Genomic DNA, 22,825 nt, shown 5'->3' with positions numbered 1-22,825 from the left:
CACATGCCTACCAATGTCTCTACTGCTTGGATATGTATGCCTCTCCATTGCTTGGCTATTTGTGTAATGCATTGTCCCAGCAGATAATGGTGCAAATGTGGCTTGCTACAATAAACTGTGAATTAGGCCTCATTTACAATTAGAATCAGAAACGTTCTGAATCAAACTTTCTTGAACCAGGTGATGTTATCATGTGTGCTCTGGTTTGCTTACATTTCTACCTATATTTGGGCAGTCGATGAAAACACATATGGAAAATAGTAAGTTGAAAGCAAAATGCAAGTCCCTTACAATGTGTGCATTGTATTTTTAAAAAAACATGTTGGACTTCCATGGTACTCTGATTTATATTTATTTTGCCCTTCAGGCAAGACCTTAAAGCCACTTTCTCTACAGTAGGTCTATTGGCATTGCCTTGTAGTGTAATGTGGTTGTTCCATATGAAAGCTGTAGAATGACAGCCAGAGTCAGCTACCAGATACCAGGCATTTCAGCATTCTCTATTTTGAATAATAGAAGGTCTTCATATAAATGCTGCTTGCTGGATGAGATGTGAGAAATCTGTGGCTAAATTAGGGGTTGTGAACCTTTCGGGCCTATGGACATGTTTTGAAATTTGAGAAACTGTTGTGGACGCATACCTTCCCCCTCCCACAAAATGATCCCAAACACAGTCAGGCAACAGTCTGTTCCTCACCCCCAGCTCCATACAAGCACACATCCCCCCATATAAAATTAAAGCAGGCAACACTCCCGAATGCTCCCTCCTCTTAGCCCTTCATCACTCCCCCAGGGGCTCCAGACACTAACTAGGGCAGTCCTTTCCCCCCTTCCTTTTCTTAACAAATTTAAGTAAAAATCCAAAACAATCAGGTTGACTGTGCACACTTGAAAGGAAAGCAGCAACTTCAAGTGCCCTGCTCTCTTCCTTTCCTATTCTAAGAATACCTCTGGGACTACATGGGTTCAGAGGCATTCTGGGGAGACCTCAAAAAGTGTGCGTGTGTCATTGCTGAACTGGTTGAAAACAGACACAGTAATGTGGGTGTGCTTTTCTTTAATAGATTTAATAGGAAGTTTTAGTTCAGAGCGCTTCATGAATCACTTTACAGATTGTACAGGATTGAGCATCATTAATAGGAATAGCTAGGCTTGATCACACTGCATTAAAACATTGTTGCAGCAATTAGACATGCCTCCTTACCAGCCTTAAGTAAGGATGGGCGGGCTCCCTACTTGTGTGAGAAAGTGTTACTGTTGGAAGCAAGCGCACATGCGAGAGCTCCTCAGTGAGATGATGGGAACTCTTTGGGTCTGCCAGTGCCACAGCCTATTTGTTCAAGGTGAGGGCGGTTGGACTATATCAGCAAGGTCTTCCTCCTCAGGAGGGGTGCTGCTCAGCAGTGGTGGAGAGGTGATCGAGGAAGGGGCATGAAAGGAAGGTGGAGAGGCATCTTCCTTACTGGGTAGGGCCTCCTCAGTGGTAACTGAATCTATAGGGGTAGAGCTGTCACTGTCAGCAGCTTGGGAGCCTTCAAACTCAACTGCATCTGGAGATATGTCACTAGTATCTTCCTCCAAGTCTGGGTCCTCCTTGTCATTCTCATTGCTCCATGCCCATTCCATTGGGCTCATGACAGTGTCTGTACATATATATATTAGGGATGTGCTAGAATTCTGCCCAATTCAGATTTGGTACTGAATTTTCTATTAATATAATCTTATTCTCAGTTGCTGAAGATCAAATTTTACTGTAGTGCATTTCTGCAGTTATTTTTGAAAATGGATTTTTTTAAAAAAATCTGCCTCTAAAATATCAATTGTAAGAATGATAATTTATGAACATTTCCTTTTAAAATATTGATAATAATATCAATATTTTTTACGAGCCAAAACCCCATGGATTGGTAAAAGCAGCAGCTAGCGGATACAGAGCAAACTTGAATGGATGCCAGCCTGTTAAGTCAATGGAATGCTTTCAAACTGGCACTGGCCAATGGAGCCTATCCCTAATACACACATACACACACAGGATTTCGCCTCTGCATGCTTTGTATGCCAGCCCCAACCCACAGCACCCCCAACACACACCAGGCACCTCCAAACACCTGCACAGGGACATTCTCTCTCTCTCTCTCTTGCACACACGCACACACAGAGGCAACTCCCAAAATGGCCCCCAGGTGCTCGGTGCTGCCCTGTTTATGCTTATGGGCTTCTCACCTGCCCAGTCTGCTGCTACTGCCACCACCAAGAAAATCATAGCCGATGAACAAGTGGGGTTTAGGACGGGAAGATCGACTGTGGACCAAGGTCTTGTCCTCCAACACCTGGTTGAAAAATATTCTGCAATACCAAATGGGTCTCTATTTGCTGCTTTCATATATTTTAAATCGGCATTTGATTCGATCCCCAGGGACAGACTCTGGTATAAACTGGAGAGCCTAAATATTGATAAAAGGCTGCTGCTTCTAATTCGCAGTCTACACTAGAACACTAGCTCAAGGGTTAGAGTTGATCGAGCAGGGCATTTGTCAGCACCCATTCCCACCTTGAATGGAGTCAAACAGGGCTGCATTCTTGCCCCTACTCTTTTCAATCTGTACATAAACTCAATACCTAGTTACCTAAGGTCAGTAAATTCTCATCCCCCTAAATTGGGGAATAGGCCTCTGTCCATATTATTATATGCGGACGACGCAGTCCTCTTAGCTCAAACAAGTGTTGGCCTTTGGCGCCTCTTGAGGGCGCTCGCAGCCTACTGTAATGAGAAGATGCTTAAAATAAACTATGATAAAACCAAGGTGCTGATCTTCACCAAGAAAAAGATCAAGCACAAATGGCAAATAAATGACCATCCGATTCAGCAGGTCACAATCTATAGGTATCTGGGCATTATTTTCCATTCCTCTGGCTCCTGGAAACTGCAAGTTACCTACGGTACGGTGAATGCCCAGAGGACTGTCAAGGCGCTTTTATCTTTCTTCTATGGCAAAGGGGGGCAATATGTCCCCTCGGCGATCCAGGTGTTTAGTGCCAAGGTAATAGGTCAGATGCTCTATGGAGCGCAATTTTGTGTGTTCGAGGAGTATGGCCCTCTGGAAATTATCCAATCCAAGTTCTTAAGAGCCATTTTAGGCCTTCCCTCTTGTGTACCTAATGTGGCTATACGCCTCGAGGTCGGTCTACTAATTGAATCCCGTGCCTGGATCTATAGAATCAATTACTGGCTCAAAATGATATTTACACCCATAGGATTGGCTCCCCTGATGCTAGAAGACCCATTTCAATCTAGATGGAAGCAACGTGTATACAACAAACTTTATGCCCTGGGTTTTTCACCTGAGGCTCTCATAGAGCTCGTGTTCACTAAGGCCAAAATAGCCATCCAGCAACGGATCAAGGATATAGAATTACAGAATAATTTAAGTTTGGCTGCGGCATATTCTAATCTGAGTCTAAATCAAAGAGTATTTTCTTCTATGTCTTATTTAACAAATCTAACTGTGGCCAAATATAGAAAAGCTTTTACTCTGGCCAGATTCAATGTTTTGCCATCTGCCCTGCTCGATGGTAGGTATAATAGAGTGCCCTATCAAGATCGAGTTTGTCCATGCGAAGCACGGGAGGTGGAGACCATTGGACATGTTCTTTTGAACTGTCCTTTTTACCGACACCTCCTGCATGTTCTTATTACTCCTATCTTACACGAGCTTTCTGTAAAGTCTGAAGCTGACTACCTCCATCTTTTGTTAGCAGACACTAGCCCAATGGTGACACTCAGGGTAGCTAAATTTTGTGCAGCGGCCACCACCTGCAGACAGAAGATTTTAGATATGAATCAATTATTTTAATTATTGGTTCCTTTTATATATTTTAGTATTCCTAATTTTATACATTTTATGCCTCCTAATGGTTTTATTGTAAATCATATATTGTGTAATTTGTGTAATTTGTGTATTGTGTTCATACTATGTTGGCTGGTCCATGACCGAAATAAATTCATTCAATTCAGTACAGCCACCACCCCACCTCAACAGCTTACCTGCCTGCTGTGTTGTCATTGCTGCTCACTTGCCCGCCCTTGCCTTCTCTGCCTCTTGCTTGGTTGCCCTGCCGCCCATTGTTGCCCACCTGCCATTTGCTCCCCTTCCATTATATAGATAGATTACGATAGCTAGATATGCACACACACTAGGGATGGAAAGATATGTCACTTTTGGTTCTCTCAAGTGTCTCATTTTTCCAATCCTAAATTCAGTTCTCCACATTTCTACAGCAATTAGTGAATTTCTCATGAAAATTCTCTAGCACTTTAGTTCAAATTTATTTTAATAAACACATTTTGTAGGCAGTTTGACTAATATGCAAGCCATTATTGTCATATAATGCATTTTCTCATTTTTTCACTCATATTCATTTTCATGCACGCTTTCCACTAATATATGCATTTTCGTAAACATTGGCTGGTGAACTGCATTGCAAAATTTGAATAAGTGCAAATTTCCAAAGATGGCTGTGTTTCGATTCTCATATTATTTTGGAAAGTGCATATTTTATAGATTCAACTGAATCTATCTGAATATAAATTCTTGCCCGCCCTCCCTCCCTCCCTCCCTCCCTCCCTCACACACACACACACACACACACACACACACACACACACACACACACACACACACACACACACACACAAAACTTCCCAAATTAAAAACAAAACAAAACAGGAAGGGCAGGAGGCATAATGGAGGTGTCCAGGGGCACCTCTAGACACCATGCTGATGATCCCAGGTCTAAATGAATATTCACAAAAGCATATATGTCTTAAAAATGTTAGTCTTGCATACTAATTATAGTCTCTAATAAACTCATGGTTCAGCTCAATGAAATAAAACAACTTCTTTTTTCCAAGAACAAAGGAAAGCACAGCAACTGAAGATTCTCTGTTGTCCTGAAAAAGAATTGTTTATACCTCCCAGTAGGAGAGGATAATTTTAATTGTTTATTTCATAGATAGAATATTGTAAAATTTAAGTGCAACTGTAAATACAAGTTTTGTAGTTAATAAAGCATGATACTAGGTTCTGATACTTTCAAAATTGTTCCTAATCTAAAAGTATTTTTATCCAAAGTAACTGTTAAATTATACAAGACGTAAACTGTATTTCATTAAATGCTCTAGAGGAAATTAATCAGTGCTGTTTGGCAGGTACCTGGGAAAGAATGTGTATGTGTGAGGAGAGATTTGCAATGATGCTAAGATGACAACTGTTCTCACTGTCTCCATAGTGAATTAAACTTCACCAAGATGACAACCATGTACTAGTTGTATTTTAATTAGTTATCTGCCATAATGCTGTGTATGACTAAGAAAGGCAAAAATATGTTTTCTTTGCTCTCACTCTACTGCTGTTGCTCTTTTGGTTTAAGTGGTAGAGTGAATAAACTGAGCAACATAAGATGGGCAGGGGCGGTGGGGATCATCAACATTTGAAATTCAGCCAAATTTCAAAACTGTGATTTTTAGACTTTCAGGTGTGAAATTATATGAGATCAAGATATAGAAATTGTGAGCACATGGTGCTTATAACCACTGCCAGTTATATGAGTATGAATGAATGCCTCAGGCTGCTTATACCCCATACATTTAAAGCACATTATTTCTCCCAAAGAATCCTGGAAACTGTAGCTTATCCATCACAGAGCTACATTTGCCAGCACTCTTAACAAACTACAGTTCCCAGGATTATCTGGTGGTCAGGAAATAATGTGTTTTAATTATGTAGTGTGAACACAGCTAGAGCAAAAGTGGTTTTTTGAGGTGTGTGTGATCGATGCCAACTACAAAACTGATATTGTGGTTGTAATAGGGAAATCCAGAGATGCAAATATCACTTACAAACGCAATTTGCTACTATGAACTTTGAGGGAAATTTGGGTTTAGAATCCATTTTAGTGATACTATTATCGCTTAGCATTATCAGACTGTTTGTATTCAGAAACAGCATAGTTGCAGCAGTTCTACAAAGCACTTGTATATACATACACATTTTGGCAATGTGAAAATGGTATGCTACATTATTATACAGCCACAAGAGTGGCTGTATACTGTAGCCAGCATGGATTTTTCATATTCTGCCATGTTAAATTGAAAATACCCCCATGCCATTTTGCAGTTTCCCATAAGCTCATTTCAAAACAAAATCTTACAAAACCTATCATCCTGAACTCAGAAACACTTGCTTAACAACCCTCTAAGTTTTCATGGTGATGCACAAAACATTCAGAAACTACAGATACATGAAACTTCACTAAAATTGCGGAGTATATCAAACATATTTAAAGTGAATAACTGAACTATATCAGCTGTTTTAATATTGTTCCTTCCTACCTGCTAAAAAGATCAGCACATCACATGTCTTGTTTCTGTTATTTGGGATGATTGCAGGTGTTGCCACCACTCACCTTATGCTCAAAGAAACATGTTACGAAATTCTTCTAAGCTACAGAGGTAGTCAATTGGACTGTGAAAGACCAACCCAAATTGTGTTCACATTTTTACAAATTTGGAGGTCATCCCTGGTGCATTCACTATAGCTGTCCAATTTCCCTGTTTTTTTAAAGTTTGATAGAAATATCTGTTGGCTATAGGTACGTTCTTAAACTGTGAGGAGTTTTTTTTGCCTATTAGTGAATATATAACATTTCATTCAATGGAAATGCACTTCTAACATTTATGTTTGTGTCTTATGTGAAAACGTTTACCAGTTTATCATTTTGGGAGCCATGGTGACGCTATCAGATTTGAGAGGACCCTGAGTAAGGTAGTCCCCTCAAGGGCCCCCTTGCACCACCCAGAAGCACTCTGGTCAATAAAGATGGTGGATGTATCAGTCCGGAGCTGTGCTTCACTCACAGCAATATACTCACTCTAGAAAAAGTTTTTTAAAAGAAAAGAAAGAAAACATAAGGGGTGTATTTAGTGCTAGTCCTACTCGGAGCAGACCCACTGAAGTTAATACATGACTAACTTATGGTCTACTCTGAGTAGAGTTTATTTGACTACAACCCAGAGTGACGGGCCACTGATGGGGCTATAATTTAGGGCCCTCCCCAATCCAGCCCAGCAGTGCCACTGTTTGGGAAGCTGTTTCCTTTTAATAGCAAGAAAGGAAGCTCAAAGATTGCTCAATTTTAAACATCTGGTATCTGTCAGGTGTTCCAGCTGAGCTATTCAATCCCCTGGAAATGCTCATTTCAAAGGCTGTTTTATGTTAGCAGGAAGTTTATAAAAATACTGTGCATCTGTATAATTTGCTTGTGGGATTTGTCTGGGGTGCACTTGTCCACTCCAAGAGAACCATTTATAGCATGAAGCTTTTTATCATTTTCAGTTAACGAATATTTGTTTATAATCCTTGCCTACAAGCCTGGCTTGCAGAGCTAGAGCAAACCATAATTTGCCAGTTTGGATGAAATTTCAGTGTGCAAGAGGGAAGATAAGAGGGTATCTGTGAGCCCATGCCTAATTTCAGGCTCCTCAACATAGTGCCAACCCGTAGTTCATGCCTGTCCTGAGCCACAGGTAGAAATGTCACTGAAAGGTCAGAGTGGGCCAAGGTAAACAGAACTGGAAAACAATTTGTATTTGATCAGTGACAGAAGAGAAGCCAGTGGAGATAACTGGGAAGAATGTTGATGGACTCAGCACAGTAAGCAAGGCAAATAATCCTGCTGACCAGAATTTGAGAGGGATGTAATACACTAAAGGAAGGTCAGCTATGAAGACGTTCCTGTACTTGCAACAAAAGGTTACAAGGATGAAGGCTGGAATTTTAAAAGTAAGAATGAAAGACAAAAGGACACATCTTTGCATTATGGTTGAAACTTGGAAAGACATACTGGACAGAAATGTTAACAGTCCTATACACAATTACCTGGGAGTAAGCACCATTGAACATAGTTGGACATACTTCTGAGTAAATATACATGCGCTGCAAATATATACATTTTCTACATTTAATATTTGACTCCTAGACTGAAACAGGAAGAAGATAGAGCAGCATGGGGCTTTGCTCTCTAATTGATTTCTTGTGTCATATTGTGAAGACAGTTCTATCATGCCATTCTTTTTTTAGAGACTGAGAGGCATTAAATATAATTATTCATGCTACTTCGACGCCTGCACATGTCGGGTACTTGCAGCTGGCATGGCTGGGCATATGATGTGTGATCCAGACTGGTTTAGCAGCTAGCTAAAATGACAGCATGTAGTGGAGTCCCCTGTGGCATTGCAGAGGTAGTGTTGAAAGACTAGTCTGCATGTCTTTTTAGAGTAGGAAGGGGGAAAGGAGATTGCATGCTGCTTATTGATAAACAAAAGTTTCTTGTAGTGTGTGGTGTTAGAATGCCGAGGGATACAGTTCTGTGAAGTGATTAAAATACTATTACAACAGACTAATTGATATGGCAGCATGGCAGCAGACAAGTAGTTCACAACATGAGAACATACAAAGCTTGAGGCTGAAGGACATTCTTTCCTTATTTATATTGAAGAAGCTAATGATCAGCTGCATGATATGAATGAAGTAACTGATTAAGAAGGCCTGTGGTGTAGCTAGATAATTTTAGATCCTAGACCAGTGGTTTCTAAACTTTATTCCCCATGGACCACTTGAAAATTCCTGAGGATCTTGGTGAACCATGTAATGATTTTTCTGCCTGCTGCAACAATTGTTATTCCATAGATTTCAAATTGTAACACAATGAAATACAATATAAATGCAATAAATACAATATATAAACGTAAGAAATAAAAGAAGCAATAAGAATACGATTAAAAAATCAATAGGAATATTTAATGTGATGGATGCGCCGTCTCCCATCTTCAACCACAGATCCACAGACAAGCTGCAGACCACCTGAATGAAGCTTGTGGACCTCTGACGGACCATGGACCACAGTTTGGAAATCCCTACCCTAGACTTAATGGTCTTATATGGGTGCTCCCTATTTAGATGGCCATGTATAATACTTGAATTCTCTCCCCCACTCCTTGCCATTTCATGCTTTACAGCTGCTTCTGCATTCTTCATATGTTAAAACAAAACAAGCAAAAAACAGTTGGCTAACTCTGATTTAAAAGGAAAGAAAGATATACTCTGAGCATATGTAGTTTCAACTCACTTAAATCATATCACCACCATGACTACAGGATCAAAAGTTTGTCTCTATTGCTAAAACATTTACTTTGGCGTAAGAACCGTAATATATTGTTAAAGTAAAAATAATAAATGGCCATCTGCAGCCATGTACATGCCCAGTTGGCTGCATCTGGCCTTGATTAAAAAAAAAAAGAACAAAGAAAAGATGCGGTGGTGACCAACCCTAGTGGGCCCAGCATGCCCGTGCCAGCTTAGGTGCTGATGTGTAGATTGTTGGCTGTCTTTGCCATATTCCACCGGATACATGCAATCCACAATCTCCTGGATCTGAGATAGTTCTAGATTCTTCATGAAGTCATTGTCAAGGATAGCTTCCTTTATTAGTTCCTTTGACCTATGGCGAGAAGTTTACAGAAAGAACTAAAAACAAAAGTATTTTTACCAAAAACAGTTAAAGACAAGTATTTATAAATATTCAAAATAATAAAACCAATGATGAGTTAAAAATAGATACAAAAATAGCTTCTACATGCCTGGGTAGGTTTGCCTAAACAAAAATATTCTTAGAAGATGCCAAAAAGAGTAAAATGAGGGCACCTGCTAATGTCAATAGGCAGGGAATTCCAAAGCATAGGTGCTGCCACACTAAAGGATCGGTTTCTTACAAGAGCAGAACAAGTACTATGTGGCACCTGTAACATGGCAAGCACACCTTGAACTTGGCCTGGTAGCAAATCAGCAACCAGTACAGATTTCAGAGCAGAGGTATTATGTGCTGATAGGGTCTCACTCATGTGAGCAATCTTGCCACAACATTCTGTACTAACTACAGCCACCAGGTCAGGTTGTGCTGCATGGGGATTTCTGTGGCCTTGGCTGATTGGCTGCCAGGAGTTTTTTAGTTTTGGTTTTAGGAATCCTGACTGGTTGTGGGATGCTTAGTTTTCTGCCTTACTCATAGGAATCTTGTTGTGGTTGGTATGGTATTGTGTTTAAGAAATCATCACTGTCTTTTGTTTTTATTTTTTGATTTGCATTTCATTTACCTTTATCCTCACTCCCAGCAACAACAGTGGTTCCATGCACTCCGCTCAACCTTCTTAAACCCACTAATGATGCACCTTCTTGTTTGTTTCCTGTCCAAGGGTGGTAAAAGAGAATTCACATACTGGGCAGCATAGCTGCAATTGTTGTTGTTCCCAAGCTGCTGCCTATGAAGGTAGACCAAATCATGTGTTCTTTCTCTCTGTGAATTATATTTACTGGAATTGGGTTGGCTGATGAAGTGAGTTTATAGCAGCCCACAGGGGAGACAGAAAAGGGTACAGAATCTTCTTACTCATTTCTCAGACCTCTTTCTGAAGTGAAGGGTCAAATCTGTAAAGAAATTTGGATGTTAAAACATGAGTCGGATCTGCCCTGTGACATCACTTGGACCCACCCCGTGATGTCACTCAGACCTGCCCCATGACATCACTCGAACCTGCCCCCAAAATCTCAGGGTTTGGGATGCTTCTGATCTGGCAACCCTAGTGTCCTAAGATGTAAAGGGTTTAAAAAATGGCAGGGCATAAAGACTTGACATTTGAAAAAACAAAACAAAACTTGCTTAGCAAAAAAACTCAGCCAATTTCCCCCCCCCCTTTATTGGCTAGACATTCTCTAGGAAAAGGCAGAAGTTTCTGCTCTACACATTGTATAGGAAATCTCATTTGAGTGTTGCACATACTGTTGTTTTTGTGCTGAAGCTACCTTGAGATCATGATATATTTATTTATTTGGCATGAAAATATATAAATTTACTTTCCAAATAAATAAATATATCATGGCTTTTTTTTGTTAAAAAAAAAAAACTAACCAAGAATTTCACAAATACATATGGATATATGACATTTATCTTTTGAATGTTACCATTTATAAATTATGTTCTTTAAGCCCAAATTTGTTCACAATTTTCAGCTGCTCGTTTGCACAAAATCCCTTACGAAGCTGTTGACTGTAATCTTTCTGTTGTTCACTGTATTATCAGATGGATAGAGATAGATCTGATACACATACTGGGGGGAAATTCAGTATGTAAATTATGATGAGTAGAGCACTGTTAACATTTGCGCTTGAGTGACTCAGAGTAGTAGATAATCCTTCAAGTCTTGTGCTAATGCTTCATTAAAAACTTTGTAACATGACATGCAAAGAACACAATAGGGCTGTTCCTACCTACATTGTAGAAGTATTAACTATGGGATCTTTTGAAAAGGTTATTCAAAATTTACAAAACAATTACAAGAACATGAGTGAAAAATGTGGCCCTTTTAATGGTTTTTGAAACACAATTACAAAAAGATACGTGGTTGCTATCTCTGTATTTCATTAAAACCAAGAAACCTCATACCTTTAAAACAGTTTGTATGGAACTGAAATACCTCTATAATTTTTGGTATGTGATACTGAGGTAACTGTTGGGGAGGGAAGAGAGTTATTAGTTTCTAGAAAAAATATATGGAAGTATTACTTTTCATAACAGTAATGTTTTTTATGTGATGATGTCTGAATTATAGGCCACAATAATTCTACCAAAGGAATTCTCAACACATTATTCTAAACGTTTGTATTTTCTGAACAATTCATCACATTATTAATGTTCTGTTTCAGTATCCCATGTATGGGTGCTGTGCATAGACCAAATAGTGACAATATTTGATATAACTACTTTTGTCAGGGTTCATAAATGAAATGACATCTTTAAAAGTTAATTCTGAACATACAGCTGTTTGGCACCATCTTCTACCATTTCTGCCGTTTCTGCTCTTCTGGATTTAGATTTTGTGAATGAGTTAAAATCTTTCCACTTAAACATGTCAGTGAGTGCACATAACACTAACATTCACACATACTGTTTATGAAAGTATTGATTCATACATACAGATGCATCTTTCCTTTCTCGCCATAGGTCAAAGGATCTAATAAAGGAAGCTATCCTTGACAATGACTTCATGAAGAATCTAGAACTATCTCAGATCCAGGAGATTGTGGATTGTATGTATCCAGTGGAATATGGTAAAGACAGTTGCATCATCAAAGAGGGAGATGTGGGTTCACTGGTATATGTCATGGAAGGTATGTTAAACATCTGTTCCTTTGAAATATTATGCATTTACCCTCTATCTGCATCCACATAGACTATTCCTATATTACATGGAACATTCCATAGCTGGAGAAGGCAGTGGTACTCTTATACAGGTTTTGAACTGATTGCATGTTGCTTTCATGCCTGGTATGGTGATACTAGAATTCATTTTTAACAATGGGTTTTATTCAACTAAGTCCTACTGAGAGTAGACCCACTGAAATTAATGAACCTATGTTAGTCATGTCCATTAACTGCAGTGAGTTTACGCTGAATAGGGCTAGCACTGAATATCACCCTGTATCAATAACACTTGTAGTGTATCTGCACCACCACTAATCCAGGATTGGGGAATGTGTGGCATTCCAGATGGTTGTTGGACTACAGCTCCTGTCATCCCTGACTGTTGACCAGGCTGATTGGGGAAGATGGGAACTAGAGATCAACAACAATGGAGCAAGGGTGAGCAGACTTCAGGGTTATAGTATCTTCTTTTTTCTTTACTGGAACCCTGAAATCCACCAACCAGAGCTTGGCGCAAAAGACACACATTTACTGCAAAGCATTATGAGTCTAGGATTTGTTCTGAGTTCCAGAACTTCCTGGACCTCACAGCCCTTCCACACAAAAACCTACTCCTTGTTACCCCAAGCTCTCTTCATTTTGTAAGTATAACTTAAGGTGGCAGGGGATAGGTGGATGGAAGGGGAGACACATCATATTGCTGTTACTGTTAAATAAATACAGGTCAGTCTACTTCAAATTATCCAGAGATCTTTCAGTAGATCCAGATCTGCCCACCCCTGATTTGGAGGGCCACAGGTGTCCCACTCCTTCAGTAATCAGTGAATGAAGTAGAAGTGTTGCAGATCTAGCCTCTTCAACTTTAAGTGACAAAAACACCACGGTGTGTGGTGTCCTGCAGTTGGTACTAGGCATGTCACATTGACTATGCAGACATTATGATTACACTTATCTGCAGACTGGGTCCATGGCAGAATACATATTAAGTGAGTGGATTCTATATATGTTGGATAACATCCAGTGAACATTTCAATTGATACAGAAACAACCTGAGGACAACTTCCCACATTACAATTTATGGGACTGTTCTTTTGTGCATGTCTAGCTTAGAGAAAAGTAAGTGGGGTTTACTGCAGAGGTGCTTATGGAAATTTACTATGCCTATGTCTATGTAGAGATATATTTTAATCATGTTTGCATGATTTGGAGGAGATACACAGATTCTGTGAAATTCTGAGCTGGAAAGTGGCCTTAAGACTTTGATCATACCCTGTCATCTCTTTCAATATTTGCTTGCACATGGAATTCTTTTGCCATCTTTGGAGTATACAACATTGTTATATAAAAAGGCATAAGAATGTAATGACTGTTTTATGCTATATATGAACCATTTATTTTAATATCACTGGTATTCCCCCTTTAAAAGATCAGAAAAGTGAAATTCTCACTTAGTACAGGGTTTTTTATGCTGAGATTGCTGATTGTAAAGTACCTTGATATCTTCATGTATTACGAGAATCGCTTAATTGCAAAATACTATGTTTTTATTCTTAATTTGAATTATATGTGAAAAGTTCTGTCATGTTCCTATAGCACTGTCAGATATTCTGAAAAAAGGAACTGAAGAGCTTTACAGACCCAAGGGCTCAAGACAGGTTTAATAATCTATCTGTTTCCTGTACTGTGTAGCACTTTAATTTATGAGAACATGATGGGCATCTGAGAACCGGCTGTGTTTTCTCATGATATTTTCAATACCTTTGAAAAGCAGCTAGTGGTGCAGTGCACTGTATTTCTGTTTTATTTGTCATGATCAGGGGTTCCAATTTGGAAGATTTTTGTGTTTGCAGTGTTGCTTGGACCAGGAATCATACCAAGCAAGTTGATACATTTTCTGATCACAACCTAAATTTACTTTCCATAGCATAGCTTTGAGCCCCTTTTTATTTATTTCAACAACCAAAACACACACACAAAAATCTTAAGACAGAGAAGGGCATGATGCAGCCAAACTTTAACATTTTTAAAGTCCCATACCTTTCAACAGGTGAGTAAGCTTCTGCTTAAATTTGTGTCACTGAAATAATTTAACTTAAAAAATTGTTGGACCATTTCCCCCAGAAAATCAGAATACTTCACAGTATTGTAATGACAGGTCATTAACTCAATGTTTCCACACCAAAACAGAAAGCTAGGGACTTTTAGGAGAAGTCGCCTCATCTCAAAAAGGATATTATAGAGTTGGAAAAGGTTCAGAAGAGGGCAACCAGAATGATCAAGGGGATGGAGCGACTCCCTTATGAGGAAAGGTTGCAGCATTTGGGGCTTTTTAGTTTAGAGAAAAGGCGGGTCAGAGGAGACATGATAGAAGTGTATAAAATTATGCATGGCATTGAGAAAGTGGATAGAGAAAAGTTCTTCTGCCTCTCTCATAATACTAGAACTCGTGGACATTCAAAGAAGCTGAATGTTGGAAGATTCAGGACAGACAAAAGGAAGTACTTCTTTACTCAGCGCATAGTTAAACTATAGAATTTGCTCCCACAAGATGCAGTAATGGCCACCAGCTTGGATGGCTTTAAAAGAAGATTAGACCAATTCATGGAGGACAGGGCTATCAATGGCTACTAGTTGTGATGGCTGTGCTCTGCCACCCTAGTCAGAGGCAGCATGCTTCTGAAAACCAGTTGCCGGAAGCCTCAGGAGGGGAGAGTGTTCTTGCACTCGGGTCCTGCTTGCGGGCTTCCCCCAGGCATCTGGTTGGCCACTGTGAGAACAGGATGCTGGACTAGATGGGCCACTGGCCTGATCCAGCAGGCTCTTCTTATGTTCTTAAGTTGTGACCCCCTACAATCCAGCCCATAGATATGCAGCCTTAAATACCCTAGAAATCAATGGTATTATTCCAAACCCTCAATGCTGCTCTTAAACCACAAAATTTTTTTTTAAGCTTCTGTCCTAAAATTATTTGCTTTTCTGTCCTTTTAAAGCTAAACCCTTTTTGTGCAAGAACAGTTTTGTTTTGTTTTTCCTTCAGCTTTGGAAATATAGGCATGACTAGAACAATGTTGTGCGCTGTGAATTGGTGACAGAGAGAGGTCCTTGAGTTGACAGTGCAGTCCTAACCATGTCTACTTAGAAGTAAGTCCCTCTGAATTCAATGGGACTTACTTTCAGGTAAGTGAGGTTTAGGGTTGTAGCTTTTCCATGCTAGGTAAGAAGTAGTAGTTACTGTTTAATGTTACAGCCGTATATAGGAGGCAATAACCCCAAAATATTCATTGTCATAGTATGTGAGGACAAAACTAATGACATGGTACAAGGAAAACATGGGGTTTCTCAAAATGTTGAAACTGATGTTTAGGGGACACTGGCAGAGGAGAACTGCAAATTCAGTTAAGAATGCTTAGTTGTCCTCCTACAAAAGTCTCCAGGCCATTTTTATTATCTTCCTCCATCCAGGTAGTCTCTAACAGTAGAAATAAGCACAGCTAGGAGAAAAATGGTCTCAGGGAGGAAACCTTTTCAGTGAAGAATCAGTGGGTGCAGGAGAGTTATACACCTCTTCTTCCCACCTGCTGATTCTCCCCTGCAAGTGTTGCACCCAGTTTGTGTTATAACAGTAAAGGCACATGAGCAGCATCCCTGGCGAACAAGCAAATACTGTAGTTTGTACATGACCTGTTTCCAGCATGTGGATGTACAAAAATACATGAGCATGGGCACACCTAATCTTAAGTCAAAGTACTTTTCAAAATGCATTTTGATCAGCTATAGTAACTGCTGTTCTGTGCAGGGCACAGTTCAGTCCAATTTAACCAGTAGTGTAGTGGCAAATTCAGAAGTGCAGGGTCCCTTCATGTTAGTCACAGCCACGCCCCCTCCTCCCCTTTTCGCTGCCGGGTTGAGGATGAGATCCTTGTTAATGGCTTCTCCCGCAACCACACTAGGAGCCAATCGGCATGAAAGGGGAGAGTGTTAGCTACGGAGAAGAGTCTTTCACTGTGATTGGCTGCAGTCACCAGGACAGGACAAGGAAGCATGTTAAAAGACTCTTCTCAATGGCTAAAACACTCCCCTTTCATGCTGATTTCCTCACAGGATGCTGGAGACTTAGGGACCCTGCTGGGACCCTGCTCCCCAAAAAGTAAAGGGTCTAAGATCCCCTCAGACCCCAGATGACTACACCCCTGAATGTAATAATTTTTTTTATTGATTGCAATGGGAAACTTAAGCAAATAGTTACTTAAAGGTACATAACCTTGGTTGAATAGTGCCAACACTAAATATGAAATTTAGCAGCATCAGTCTTTATTAAGTCTCAAATAGGTATGTTACCGTCACCTACAGTAGTGATGGTACACAGATTTGTGACCAAAGTGAAGAGGGCACTTTACCAATGGGCATTGAAAAGTGTAATAGAGACATGGGGGTTGCTAAATCAGTACCATGAAGTGCATATCTGCTGACTGGTAATGTCATGGCCTGCACCTGAGCAAGGCACTGCTAGCCAGTCAGCGGCTATGCACTTGTGCAGTACCACTGCCTCTCAGTGCCTGCCAGTAAGCTCATAACGTTTCTTTTTTCTTCATTTGTAAAAGTCTCTTATTTCCTAGTGAATCACTATAGCAGCTTATGTTGGCCCACAAGAGGAATTTCAGAGCTGATGGCCCAGTTTGCATGTAACATTAAGTCAAACCATTACTTAGCATGAATGAGCAAATGTGTGGGTTCCTGGAGTGAAGATTGCAATGGCTTTGCTTCTCCTCTGGTTTTACTGCTGCCATCACACTGCTGTAAGCTAAAATATTGTTTGGCTTAGTGTTACACCCAAAGCTAGATTCATTGTTTATCTCACTCCAGACAAACCACAAGCAGTACAGCTCATGGTTTGTCTGGAGCAAGATAAATCATGAGCCTGGGTTCATGAGCCTGTGGTGTAGGTCACAGCTGCATGACAGCAGTGAAGCCATAGGAGTAGCAAAGAGGCCACGATTATGTCTATAATTCAAATGTTTGCTCATTTGTGCTAAACCATGGTTTAACTTAGCATTATGTGTGAACCAGGTCATTATCAGGGTATAAATGGGATTGGAGTGGACATTTCTACAGACAACCTGCAATGAATTGAGGAGCCAAAGAAAGAATTCTAAGATGAATCATCACTACTGATCTGGATTGTAAGAATTCCTATGCCACACTACAATTGACTCTTATAGAGTTGTCAGTTTCCTGTAATTTAAGCTTGCTATTGCTGAATTGCTAGATTTGATAATACAGAGAATTTTCAGGCGTCTGGAATTTCTCTACCTTAACCAGTGTTTGATTATCTATCAAGTGAAAATGAAAGGATAAAAAAAATAGGAAAGTAATGGATAATGGCAACGATGGCTATGGCTGCAAGATTAGATGCTTGGTTTGACTGGTTATATGCATTTTCATTAGAATTACTTGTGTGTCAGTGGTTCATGATTGTACGCAGAGAATGCACTGATCTCATTTACCACACATTAATTAGCTCACATATTTTGTGTTTCAACATTTGTGTGGAATCTTAGGGACATTTCCAGAAGTGTCTCCCTTTCCCCTGCACTACATCTGTAGAAGACACCACTGTTGTCTAATCAGCTTCACCAAATATTGAGTTCCACAATTTCAGTGCCCCCCTAGGTCAGCTGTTAGCAGTGGTCCAAGGTGGACCAGCCTAGCAACCTTCCTCTTTACTTCTTTTCCAGTGCAACACATATCAAGCTCAGACCTCAAATGATTTTTTTAAAAAATGGGCTGTATACAAAGCTCTCCGTCTGCTAGTGCAAGGGCTCTTGCACTAGCTGACAGGTGAATTTTAATGTTGTGCACCAGAGGAAACAAATACAACAGTTGCACTAGTAGAAACTCATTGCGCATCAGATTGCACAGTCTATCCTGCAACAAAGTTCCCAGCAAACTGTGTACGCATTCTCTTGCGCAACAATGTTTTGCGGTGGAACAAATATGCTGCTAAGACTTTACTTAGCGCTACATTGGATACAACCCAATTATTTGGGGGGGGGATCTGCTTTTCAACTGTAATAGAAAGAAATCAGTGCATAGATTACCGTTTTCCTTTTTATACCCCCTAAGAATTTTCCTCAAACAGTGTTAGAAATCTGTATGCAGTTTGCAGCATATGTAAACTCTGATTGCTGCTATGGAGTTTATAAAACCCAGAGGCGTAGCTTACAGACATTCTAAGGTCTGCATGCTAAAAAGTTTATGATGTCCACAGCAGCATCTCCTTAGTGCAATAATTCCATTATATAGAATATAGACTGGAAATTACACTAGATAGTCTCTTGATAAACTTCAAGGGGGGAACCTGGATGTTTTATGAAATATAATACGGGAACCAAAGATGCATCTACTCTAGTTCCCTTCTGCAAAGTGGGGCAATCAACCAGCCCTCCCCCACATCAACTCACACAATCTGGACAACAATTTGCCAGTGATTTATTAAATGAGTTCTTTCTGACACAATTTCTATCTGAATCTTATCCTTGTTTCCTCCATTATTGTCTCCCTCTTAGTATGTGTGACATGTTATTGAATCTTCTACTGCTTTATTAAACAGTACTGTTTATTTTCCTGTGGACAGTGGTTCAAGGGATGGTTGTGCATTGCATAGAGTGCATGTGTTTAAAAGGAAAATACTTACATAGAGGTATTACATTGTACTATATACATTGCATAACTTCCAAAATTTCTTGCCTATGTGTATGAGTGTTTGCAGCATGAATAAATAATTTGTTTTGATGTGCTATAAGCTTGTCTGAATTTCCCTGAACCCTCTTGATTTTAGCGGTGTTTTGTGATTACATTTTTGACCATGCTGCTCATGTTTCTGCATATGATATTATTTGTATAAGACCATGCAAAAACAATATAATAAACATAATGTGTTTGTCTTAGATATACATTCCCTGAAAGAATATTCCATTAGGGAGCATGGCATTTCTTAGTATGAATTCCCACAAACACTTTCCCCCAACCTGTCATTGATTTTTCCAATTCCTATGTGACCTCCTGGTCCCCATTGGTAGTTATGATGCACCTTAGCGTTATGTGCGACTCAGCATGTGCCAAGCCTTTTATAAAAAAGACTGCAAAATAAATAAATCAACAGTCTAAAAGGTAGAACAAAAGTGCTCATGTAAATCAACCCTTTATCCCTAATAAGGACAGCCATCACCAGAATGGTATGTAATAGCCACACATTGCCCCTCATTGTGGCCATTAGATGCATTACTGCATGTTACCCAGGTTCTAGTCCAATGCTCTTACTACGACACTATTCTTGATCTCATTCTGGATTGTTGTAAGGAAAAAATGAATGTATGATGCTGGACTTGTGGACAAAACTAGAGGTGAGTAAGAGGTATGTGTCTCTGACACTGGGACCTAACAGGATTCCAACAAGAAGGAGAAAAAGCCAGGGTGAACAATCAGGTATGTAACACAAATTCTTTCTGTTTTATACAGGCAGTCCTCAAGACTTTAACAGCCCTTCCATTTCAGGGGAAACCAACAGCCTACCTGTGTGGATTATGTCCACACAGAACACTAGCCTAGTAGAGCTTCATAGCCTTGGGAAGTCTTCAGCCTGAAGCCCTGAGTGTTTCATTAGAAGGGGCAGGAAAATACAGATCTGAATGTTCCAGGTTCTTCCCCCAGTGGGTCCTGAAAGTGTCAGACTGAATTATGTGCCCTATACTGGATAATTCATCCACTCCAGGTTTATTGCTCTGCAGCTGCTTGCAGGCATCACAAATCAGTGAGCAACACTTGTATTTTGTGCCTGCATGTGAGTGATGAATTATGTTGGAAAACAGCTTTTTCTAACAGATACTCCACAAAATTTGGTAAATAGCTTGGCCAAGCTCATTTGAAATGCTCAAAAATGCTCCCACCCACCCACCTACCTACCCAGCCCCAAAACCTCTTCTGGCTTTCTTCTGCGATAAGGATGACCATGGCAGGGTTTCAACTATGTAGAGGGGAGGGAGGGAGGCCTATGCCCCTCTTCTCTCCAGTGTCTAATGTATAAGCACTGCATGGCAATGCACCAGGTGCCAGGGAGGGAGGAGGGAGAGATCTCCCTATCATGTCTTGTTTTCAGAGTGGTGTCTCTGTGGGAGAGGGAGGGGTGACCCCCCTGTTTTACCTTTTCTCACTTTCTGGTTGAGCACTTAGCTCACTAAGAGGGGTAGAAGGACTATTGGGGGGACAGAAGAGTGGTAGGGAAGGGTGTTCATGCTGTTTTTGAGGTAAGCATTACAAGTGCCTGTAATTCATATTAATGAGTCCAGAAGTACAAGTCACAGTCACATCATTACTGACATTGTATTAGCTCATATTATCCAGGGGCAATGTGGTCTTGTGCATTGCATAGTAGCATGCTAGGTGCTGGAAAGGACACTGAAGGAGAACCTTCCTCCCTTCTCTTTCTTTGTTTGCCATGGCTTGCCTTTACCAGATCAGCAGTCCAGTATGTAGTGTGGAACTAGGGGAACACTCTGGTATCAATTAGAGGGAAGGATTTGGAACTTCCTGGGTGAAACACTAATTGTGTAACGTCGCCTAGAGTGACTTCGGCCAGATAGGCGACACAAAAATTAAATTATTATTATTATTATTAATTATTAAACACTAAGTAATTTTTCTCCATCTTAGATTAAAATATGACCTGGAGAAGAATTCAGGGTTGCAATGCTTGTCTTATATTTGAGGCAGGCATTACAGACACTTGAGACTGATTTTTCCAGACATAGGAACCCTCATCTGAGTGGCCCATTGCAGTCACCATTTAGGTCCCATTGCAAGAAATGGTATTTATTTCTAAGAAGTTGAAAGTTCAGGATACTGAAGACTTTGCAGTTTTGGAATGGTTGGTTTTAATTTCTTTGCTAAGGCATCAGCTAAGGCTGTAATACCCCATGAATCTGAGCAGTACCTGGAGGTTACTTAGCAACCATGTCCCACTGAATGAACTATTGGAGGGTTTGTGTGTGTGATGTGAGTAAATGTCCGCTAGAGATGGTTTGAAAGTATCAAACTAATTATCCATGACCTCTCACAACAGCTGAATTCCCTGAGAATGCTGAAGCTGACAGAGAAAAGGGAAAAGTGAAAGAAGGGAGATTGTTAAGGTTGAAGAGACAAAGCAAGGTTATGATGGGCTGGATGCATACTGCATATTGGCTGGGAACAAAGCCAGTTACCCTTGCCAAAAAGAACCTAGAAAGTATTCCAACCCAAAAATATTGTTATAGTGTTCTTAAAGCAATGTAGTTAAGTTTACTCCATAGTCATTGAAATAAATTTACATGAGGTACTCAAAACCACACTTCCTGCCATAACAGCCACAAGGCAATTATTTTTAGTCCTATGTTTCTCTGTAAAACATAGCGGGGAATGTGTGGCCTTCCAGATATCTTTGGATTCCAATTTCCATCATTCCCAGTCAGTATGGCCAAGGATCAGGGATGATGGGAGCTGTAGTATAATACCACCGGGAGGGCCACAGTCGCCCCACCTGTGCCATAATCTTTGCTTCCTTTAAATACTAAATAAACAGCTGGAGCTCACTGGTATGCTCTATTTTACAATTTTAATGCAAAACATTAGTTCGCTGTTATGTTCTGCTGTGTTTGTATGCCTCCTTTTGCTAAACTTGCTCAGCTTTCTGCAATCATTATTTTTAATTAAACTATTTACAAAGGTCATTATGAAGAGACAGTGCAGCATTTTAATACTACCAAATCTGCACTAGATTAACAGCTATCAAATGTGTGGGTGTTTCCTCTTCTTAATGAGGATCAATGTGTTATTTTACATTTTGGAGGTAGAAATCTTTATTCTTTTGCTCTTTCTCCAAAGGTTCTCTATATTAGCATGCCATATATAACAACTGAATCATCAAAAGAAATGATTTTTTTCATTACAATATAATTGATCATTTAAATGATAGCACTCTTAGAACAAGCTTTCTCACAAATGCTATTATAAAGTGTCAGTTTAACAATATTCTTTCATAAAAATTGCAGTCCCCAAGAAATATGGATATAGTAATGGATGTTTATAGAAAGAAAATATCAACTTTCAATTTAAAGCAAATCAGATCTGCATATCGAAGCTACATGGACTGGATGTGTCTGATTACATCACATAAGGCTTGAGTATACAGTCTTCAGGAATGTAATCAAATGCCCATTTCAGTCTTTCTGTTTTAGGTTTTATTTGATTTTTTAAAAATTAAATTGACATCCTGGAAAACAGCCTTGTCTATTTTGGTAGAAAAAAGGCAGAATATCGATCAGCAAATAATATTCTCATTCTGTAAATTTAAGAACTAGTTATCTGTAATAAATTGCACTGAAATAAGAACATAAGAAGAGCCTGCAGGATCAGGCCAGTGGCCCATCTAGTCCAGCATCCTGTTCTCACAGTGGCCAACCAGATGCTCACCAGTTGC

The 22,825-nt window shown here is 39.8% G+C and overlaps 1 protein-coding gene across 5 annotated transcripts in view; it reads left to right on the top strand.

Annotated features, from left to right (window-relative positions):
- Nucleotides 1–22,825, top strand: part of PRKG1 (protein kinase cGMP-dependent 1) — a 1,123,517-nt gene that overhangs the window by 205,677 nt on the left and 895,015 nt on the right. For all 5 annotated transcript variants that reach the window (XM_061635360.1, XM_061635359.1, XM_061635362.1 and 2 more), the window contains one exon: nt 12,115–12,281. In XM_061635360.1, the coding sequence (XP_061491344.1) occupies nt 12,115–12,281 (167 nt within the window). The remainder of the gene's footprint in view (nt 1–12,114; nt 12,282–22,825) is intronic.

This window comes from Rhineura floridana, chromosome 7, assembly GCF_030035675.1.
Source record: "Rhineura floridana isolate rRhiFlo1 chromosome 7, rRhiFlo1.hap2, whole genome shotgun sequence".
NCBI classification, from domain to species: Eukaryota; Metazoa; Chordata; class Lepidosauria; order Squamata; family Rhineuridae; genus Rhineura; species Rhineura floridana.
The sequence above is the reverse complement of the archived record's forward strand: the minus strand, read 5'-3'. Positions and strand labels throughout refer to the sequence as shown.